The 7,195-nt window shown below is 39.2% G+C and overlaps 2 protein-coding genes across 2 annotated transcripts; both read right to left on the bottom strand.

The window, feature by feature from the left end:
• Positions 1–842: 842 nt before the first annotated feature.
• LOC148736028 (uncharacterized) lies at positions 843–1,752 on the bottom strand. The gene has a single exon (XM_088755179.1). The coding sequence runs from the start codon at positions 1,615–1,617 to the stop codon at positions 1,153–1,155; it is 465 nt and encodes a 154-aa protein (XP_088611305.1). The 5' UTR covers positions 1,618–1,752; the 3' UTR covers positions 843–1,152.
• Positions 1,753–3,697: 1,945 nt separating this feature from the next.
• Positions 3,698–5,820, bottom strand: LOC148736029 (uncharacterized). The gene is made up of 4 exons (XM_088753029.1): positions 5,721–5,820; positions 5,037–5,189; positions 4,364–4,504; positions 3,698–3,946 (listed from the first exon to the last, which is right to left on the bottom strand). Exons 1-4 carry the CDS (start codon positions 5,778–5,780, stop codon positions 3,698–3,700), a joined length of 603 nt encoding a protein of 200 aa, XP_088609155.1. The 5' UTR covers positions 5,781–5,820.
• Positions 5,821–7,195: the final 1,375 nt, after the last annotated feature.

The following is a 7,195-nucleotide window of genomic DNA, read 5'->3' on the forward strand; positions in this document are numbered from 1 at the left end:
GTTTATAGAAAATTATTGCACATATCAGCTCCAAACATTTGTTAATTAACAGGTCAGATATTTTAATGACCAGCATTTGTGTTCCCTGATTAGGGTTGTTTGGGTTGCAGGGAAAAACAACTTGTTCCCTTGTCTTGTACTACAAGCCAAAGAAATGAAAAGAATTGTTTTTCACTCGCTTGACATGTTCAGAGAACATATGGTTTTGTTTTAAAATGCAATGTCATGTACATCCATGTGAATGTAACTGATCATGAAAGTGTTAAACTACCATATGTAAATACATATAAGAAATGGCCATGGAGTTAATTTGCTTGGCAGCTCCCTGAGCTGGTGTTCAAGTCTGTTAACAGTTTCCACTTAAGTTAACTTTATCTTTCCAAAATTTTCACTCTAACATTTGTAATTTAAAACAGAACTTAAGTGTTTTGTAGGGAAATCAAATGTATTACGAAATTCAATGTTGTAATAAATCCCAACCCAAAGCTACTGTTTTGCATCTTCAAAATCACGCAAAGTTGTTTTTTGTGCATTTAAATATTTCCCTTGGAGAGTGGTGCTATTGCCTGTAATGGACAAAGCAAGGAGGCTCCAACAGGAATTGGTACATTAAGCAGGCTGGAGGTGTATTAAAGAATTATTCCAGGATTGCGCAATGGATATGAAATGATGGACAACAAACAAGGAGTGTTGGGCTGAGTTGGCTGGAACGATCTCCTATCCAGTAGGCATGACAAACTTTCTGAAGGATCCTTAAAGTGCATGTACCCTTCTCTGGAGTCCAACCACATGGTGCTCATACAAGCAGTGTGTCTGTTTGTATGTTTGAAATAATAAAGAAATGCGTGGGAATATTGAATATTCTTGATATCATAGATTTACATCAAGTAATGTATACGTTAAAGCTCAAAATAAACGTACACATTACTCAGTATAAGTCTACAATAAAAAAAATTATATTTAGACTGACAATATACCCATACATTTCTTTATATTTTGTAGATGCAGTCACACTGCTATTAAGGTTACCCTGTGATCCAATCCTAAGGCAATGGTTGAAAACAGGTGCATGATAAATGCACATTACAGCTATTGATTGCCTGTAAATATATGACTTGATTTCTTAAAACTGGGTGAATAAATTAACAAGGCCTAGTGTTCATCCGCTATTGCACCCTCCAGTCTTCTCACGAGAATATCCTTGTTGCCTGTTTCACAAAGTCTCCTTGCACGCAGTTCAGTCTTAAGTTCATTGACTTTCATGTCTTTTGGTGCCTTGTTGACTGCTCTTATCAGTGGTTGGGATCCATGGGAGGCCAAGTGTGATGTCAGTGTTACTTCATCTGCAAACTGGTTCTTGCATATGCTACATTTAACAGGCTTCAGAATGTCGAGGACTTTTGGAGAGAGTTGTTTGTTCTGCGCGCACAGAACAACCTCCATACTCTCAAGGCAATTGGCACAACAATCAATGCTGTTTCCCTTCTTTCTGCCACAACTGCAATAGCACTCAAGGTTAAAGTGGGGTGGAACACGGGATTTGAAGTGTGAGCTGTAACAGCTGGGCATGGGCTGATGTTCTGGAAGGTAGAAACTACGTATGTAATTTGCTCGCATGACCTGCCACCATTTCCCAGTTTCATCTGCTTTGTTAGATCTGTTACTTAAAGCTAGATCAGACTTAATCCCTGAATGTTTTGCTTCTTTAGCCTGCAGGGAGATTATTCCATACCCTATTCTGTACTTGTCATAGATCTTCACATCCTCGGAGACCCAGGGGCTGTGGGTCGATTTCAAGTTAGGGCGTGAAGAGCCTCTGGGGACATTGTCTTACAAGACAAGTTCCAAACGGTCACAGTCGTTCTGCCATCTGATTGGTGCCAGAAAATCTTTGTGTTTTTCTGCCCAATCAGAGTGAAGTGTGCTTTAGAGTCCTTTCGTGTGTTTTAACACGGACATATACTACTAGCTCAGCTGCTCGCTATGTTTGTTTGGACAGTACGGCGGAGATTTGCTTGAGGCGAAAAGTTTCAGTCTCAGCACACAATGTAAGAGAAATCGATCAGATTGTCAGCGAAAATCTTACCGGAAATTATACTGAGTACTTTCGCAGGTATCATTAGAGAACGTGTTTTAAAGTTTGCGAGGTTTGTATACAACACGATGGTTGCAGTCATTGATATGTCGCTTTAAACGTTAAACGAGATTTAAGCTTAAATCTTTCTAGATTTTTTGCATAATTTGCTGTGACTGAAACTTTGCCAATCCCGTAAAGTTATTTCGTCGCACGGGCCACGCAGGTATGTCGAGCAACTGGTACTTGCGCAACTTTCTGTGCGTGCCAAAATCTAATCTCATCTTCACTTGCAAAAAAAGAAAAGCTAAGCGTGGAAACTTTTGCTTATTAGATGTGGGTAGATGAACCTGTGCTACTAAGCTGACATTTGCAATAAAGCAAACCCGCCCTTTCCATCCAATATTTCTTGGACTTTGGTTTTGTTTTTCCCACCGAAAACAGCATCGGATCGATTTCCAACGATCAAAGGTATTTAACTTGGTCTTCAACAATCGACAGAAGAGGTGAAATGACGATGTCCAAGGGACTAGAAGAGAATCCGTGGCCTTCCTAGCTCAAGTATTTCAACACTCTAGACAGCAGTTGAAAGATTAAACTCTTTCCAAACCCCTTTGGTAACTGCCCGAAAACATCTCTCCTTCCCACGATGTTCTCGTTAATAAGTTTTTGTTCAGATTTTAATTAGCTAACCGGAAACACAGCTAAGCTTTCTCTTAGCACTTGCTGGATGTGGTCCACGGACTTAACGTTCTCTGCAACCTTGGCCGTATTGTGAACGACTTTACTACTAAGATTACATTTTGGCGCGCACAGAAAGCAGAAAGCTACGTAGGCGAAAGCGCCAGTTGCTCGACATACCTGCGCGGTCCGTGAGACGAAATAACTTCACGGGATTGGCAAAGTTTCAGTCACAGCAAATAATGCAAAAAATCTAGACGTTTAAAGCGACATATCAATGACTGCAACCATCGTGTTGTATACAAACCTCGCAAACTTTAAAACACGTTCTCGAGTGATACCTGCGAAATTATTCAGTATAATTTCCGGTAAGATTTTCGCTGACAATGATCGATTTCTCTTACATTGTGTGCTGAGACTGAAACTTTTCACCTCAAGCAAATCTCCGTCGCACGGTCCAAACAGACATAGCGAGCAACTGAGCTAGTGGTATATGTCCGTGTTAAAACACACGAAAGGACTCCAAAACACACTTCACTCTGATTGGGCAGAAAAACATAAAGATTTTCTGGCACCAATCAGATGGCAGAACGACTGCGACCGTTTGGAACTTGTCTTGTAAGACAATTTCCCCAGGGGCTCTTCATGCCCTAACTTGAAATCGACTCAGCCCCTGGGTCTCCGAGGATGAGATCTTCAATGCATGATAAGGGATTGCATAAGCTATTGTCCAGGTAGTAACATTGACATAATTGGGGAAAAACAGACAGTGCAAATTGAAGTAAAGTTGACAGTATTCCTTGAGCTCTAGTACTTCAGCTTTATTTGTCGACACTTTATTGAACAATGTACAGGCCTGTCGTAGGTAAAGTACAATCCTGCCCAAGGCCAAAGTCCTCAGGTGCTGGCCAGGTGATTCATCGGCGCATTCCAAATCATCGATCAACGATACCCATGACGGCCCAAGGAAATAGCCTGATCACCAATTAGTCGTGTCGGCAGCTGATTGTACCTTTTGTTTTCATCAGCATAATGTTCCTTTATAAAAGGTACAAGGTAACCAAGACCACAGCCTGGCTTACCAGCGTCTGGTATTTGGCGCTTGGTACAGGTATTTTCCATGTGGGTGACTAGCCTTTCGTTAGCCTGTTCTGCAATTTCTAACCTTGAAACTCTTTCCCCAGCACCTAGCTAACAAATGATAATTTTAATAACTTTAATAAACAGTGTATTTTTTATAGCTATGCAAAACAATCAGAGATGTAAGGCTGTTAAGCTGAGATAAATTGAACACAAGCAAGTTCAAATTACCAGTAATAACTATTATTTTTACACAATCAGTCTCTGAGAATCTTTTACCTGTGGTTTTAGGGGTCAATATTATCTTTAATATTAATAATGCATGAATGTATATTGCGGTACTTAAGACTTAGTAGAGTCTTTTAAAGGTTGTTATTATAAAGTTCATCATTAGACTTAATAGGGATATTAATAATTTTCACATTGAATTCAAAAGAACATGTTCTTCATATAAAACTCAAATACAGGAAACAGGTTTCCAAAAATGCTAAGTATTTTATTTTCTTTATGTAGATAAGCTTGCATTACCTTTGACTTTGAGCCTGGTTTTTTTTTTGTTTCCTCTTCACTTTGCATACAATGTCCAGTCTGGCTTCTTTTTTCACAGATTCTCGTTTCCGTTTTGCGTAGTGGATCATCTCCAACCATAATAGCTTGATTTCCTGCAGACTACCCAGACTAGAGTAAACAATCAGTCAATTGAATAATAGTGACAGAGTAAATAATAGTGACAGAGTAATTGGTTTGAATCCAGGAGTATCAGTAGTTGGTACAGTATGATTGTCTGGGTGAGGGTAGTTCTGAGGGTTACTGTGGTTCTTTTCAGAACTATGCTCACCCAGATGATCACACTAATATGAAATAGTGACAGCCATTCTTAATTCTTTTTTGTTTGATGTTGTTATATTTATCAATTTATTGTTATTTCTAATAAAGTAATTTTTTGAGGACCCTTCTGTAAACCACCCAACTGTAATGTTGGCATCATCATCAAAGATTACTACTAGAGTAAATTCTAACAATCGGAACTAACCCCTGACATCTGCATAAGCTACCAGAAGACAAGCAAACAAAGCAAAACAAAAAAAGACAAGTTCTTTACATCATGTCTTCAAATGTTTTAAAATTTCTCTAATACAGGAGACATGTTTCCAAAAATGCAAAGTATTTTATTTTCTTTATGTAGATAAGCTTGCATTACCTTTGACTTTGAGCCTGGTTCCCTAGTAGATGCATCATTAGTTTCCTCTTCACTTTGCATACAATGTCCAGTCTGGCTTCTTTTTTCACATTGTCTGGTTTCCGTTTTGCGTGGAGGATCATCTCCAACCATAATAGCTTGATTTCCTGCAGACTACCCAGATCAGAGTAAACTATCAGTCACTTGAATAATAGTGACAGAGTAAATAATAGTGACAGAGTAACTGGTTTGAATCCAGGAGTATCAGTAGTTGGTACAGTATGATTGTCTGGGTGAGGGTAGTTCTGAGGGTTACTGTAGTTCTTTTCAGAACTATGCTCACCCAGATGATCACACTAATATGAACTAGTGACAGCCATTTTTAACTCTTTTTTGATTGATGTTGTTATATTTCTCAATTTGTTTTTATTTCTAATTAGGTAATTTTTTTGAGGACCCTTCTGTAAACCACTTAACTGTACTGTTGGCATCATCATCAAAAATTACTACTAGAGTAAATTCTAACAATCAGAACTAACCCTTGACATAAGCTACCAGAAGACAAGCAAACAAAGCAAAACAAAAAAAGACAAGTTCTTTACATCATGTCTTCAAATGTTTTAAAATTTCTCTAAGACAGGAGACATGTTTCTAAAAATGCAAAGTATTTTATTTTCTTTAATTATGTAGATAGGCTTGCATTACATCTGACTTTAAGCCTGGTTCCTCAGTAGATGCATCACTGATTTCCTCTTCACTTTGCATACCACGTCCAGTCTGGCATCTTTTTTCACATAGTCTGGTTTCTGTTCATCCTCGGAGACCCAGGGGCTGTGGGTCGATTTCAAGTTAGGGCATGAAGAGCCCCTGGGGACATTGTCTTACAAGACTAGTTCCAAACGGTCGCAGTCGTTCTGCCATCTGATTGGTGCCAGAAAATCTTTGTGTTTTTCTGCCCAATCAGAGTGGAGTGTGCCTTAGAGTCCTTTCGTGTGTTTCAACACGAACATATACTAGTGGCTCAGTTACTCGCTATGTTTCTTTGGACCATGCGACGGAGATTTGCTTGAGGTGAAAAGTTTCAGTCTCAGCACACAATGTAAGAGAAATCGATCAGAATGTCGGCGAAAATCTTACCGGAAATTATACTGAATACTTTCGCACTTATCACCAGAGAACGCGTTTTAAAGTTTGCGAGGTTGGTATACCACAGGATGGTTGCAGTCATTGATATTTCGCTTTAAACGTTAAACGAGATTTAAGCTTAAATCTTTCTAAATTTTTTGCATAATTTGCTGTGACTGAAACTTTGCCAATCCCGTGAAGTTATTTCGTCGCACGGGCCACGTAGGTATGTCGAGCAACTGGCGCTTTCGCCTACGTAGCTTTCTGCTTTCTGTGTGCGCTAAAATCTAATCTTAGTAGTAAAGTCGTTCACAATACGGTCAAGGTTGCAGAGAACCTTAAGTTCGTGGACGACCTCCAGCAAGTGCTAAGAGAAAGCTTAGCTGTGTTTCCGGTTAGCTAATTAAAATCTGAACAAAAACTTATTAACGAGAACATCGTGCGAAGGAGAGATGTTTTCGGGCAGTTACCGAAGGGGTTTGGAAAGAGTTTAATCTTTCAACTGCTGCCGAGAGTGTTGAAATTCTTGAGCTAGGAAGGCCACGGATTCTCTTCTTGTCCCTTGGTCATTGTCATTTCACCTCTTCTGTCGATTGTTGAAGACCAAGTTAAATACCTTTGATCATTGGGAATCGATCCGATGCTGTTTTCCATAGGAAAAACAAAACCAAAGACCAAGAAATATTGGATGGAAAGGGCGGGTTTGCTTTATTGCAAATGTCAGCTTAGTAGTACAGGGTCATCTACCCACATCTAATAAGCAAAAGTTTCCACGCTTAGTTTTTCTTTTTTTTTCAAGCGAAAATGAGATTAGATTTTGGCACGCACAGAACGATGCGCAAGTACCAGTTGCTCAACATACCTGCGTGGCCCGTTCGACGAAAAAACTTCACGGGATTGGCAAAGTTTCAGTCACAGCAAATTATGCAAAAAATTTAGAAAGATTTAAGCTTAAATCTCGTTTAACGTTTAAAGCGACATACCAATGACTGCAACCATCGTGTTGTATACAAACCTCGCAAACTTTAAAACACGTTCTCTAGTGATACTTGCGA

Source organism: Stylophora pistillata, chromosome 3 (assembly GCF_964205215.1).
Source record: "Stylophora pistillata chromosome 3, jaStyPist1.2, whole genome shotgun sequence".
Taxonomy (NCBI): Eukaryota; Metazoa; Cnidaria; class Anthozoa; order Scleractinia; family Pocilloporidae; genus Stylophora; species Stylophora pistillata.

What these genes read in the sequence shown, in the direction of transcription:
- LOC148736028 (XM_088755179.1), bottom strand. Translation starts at nt 1,617, where the DNA reads ATGCGAGCAAATTACATACGTAGTTTCTACCTTCCAGAACATCAGCCC.
- LOC148736029 (XM_088753029.1), bottom strand. Translation starts at nt 5,780, where the DNA reads ATGCAAAGTGAAGAGGAAATCAGTGATGCATCTACTGAGGAACCAGGC. An exon ending in AACCAGGCTCAAAGTCAAAG is followed by an intron (nt 4,505 to 5,036) that starts GTAATGCAAGCT and finishes TAGTCTGGGTAG; the next exon opens with TCTGCAGGAAATCAAGCTAT. An exon ending in AACCAGGCTCAAAGTCAAAG is followed by an intron (nt 3,947 to 4,363) that starts GTAATGCAAGCT and finishes ATCATTTGTTAG; the next exon opens with CTAGGTGCTGGGGAAAGAGT.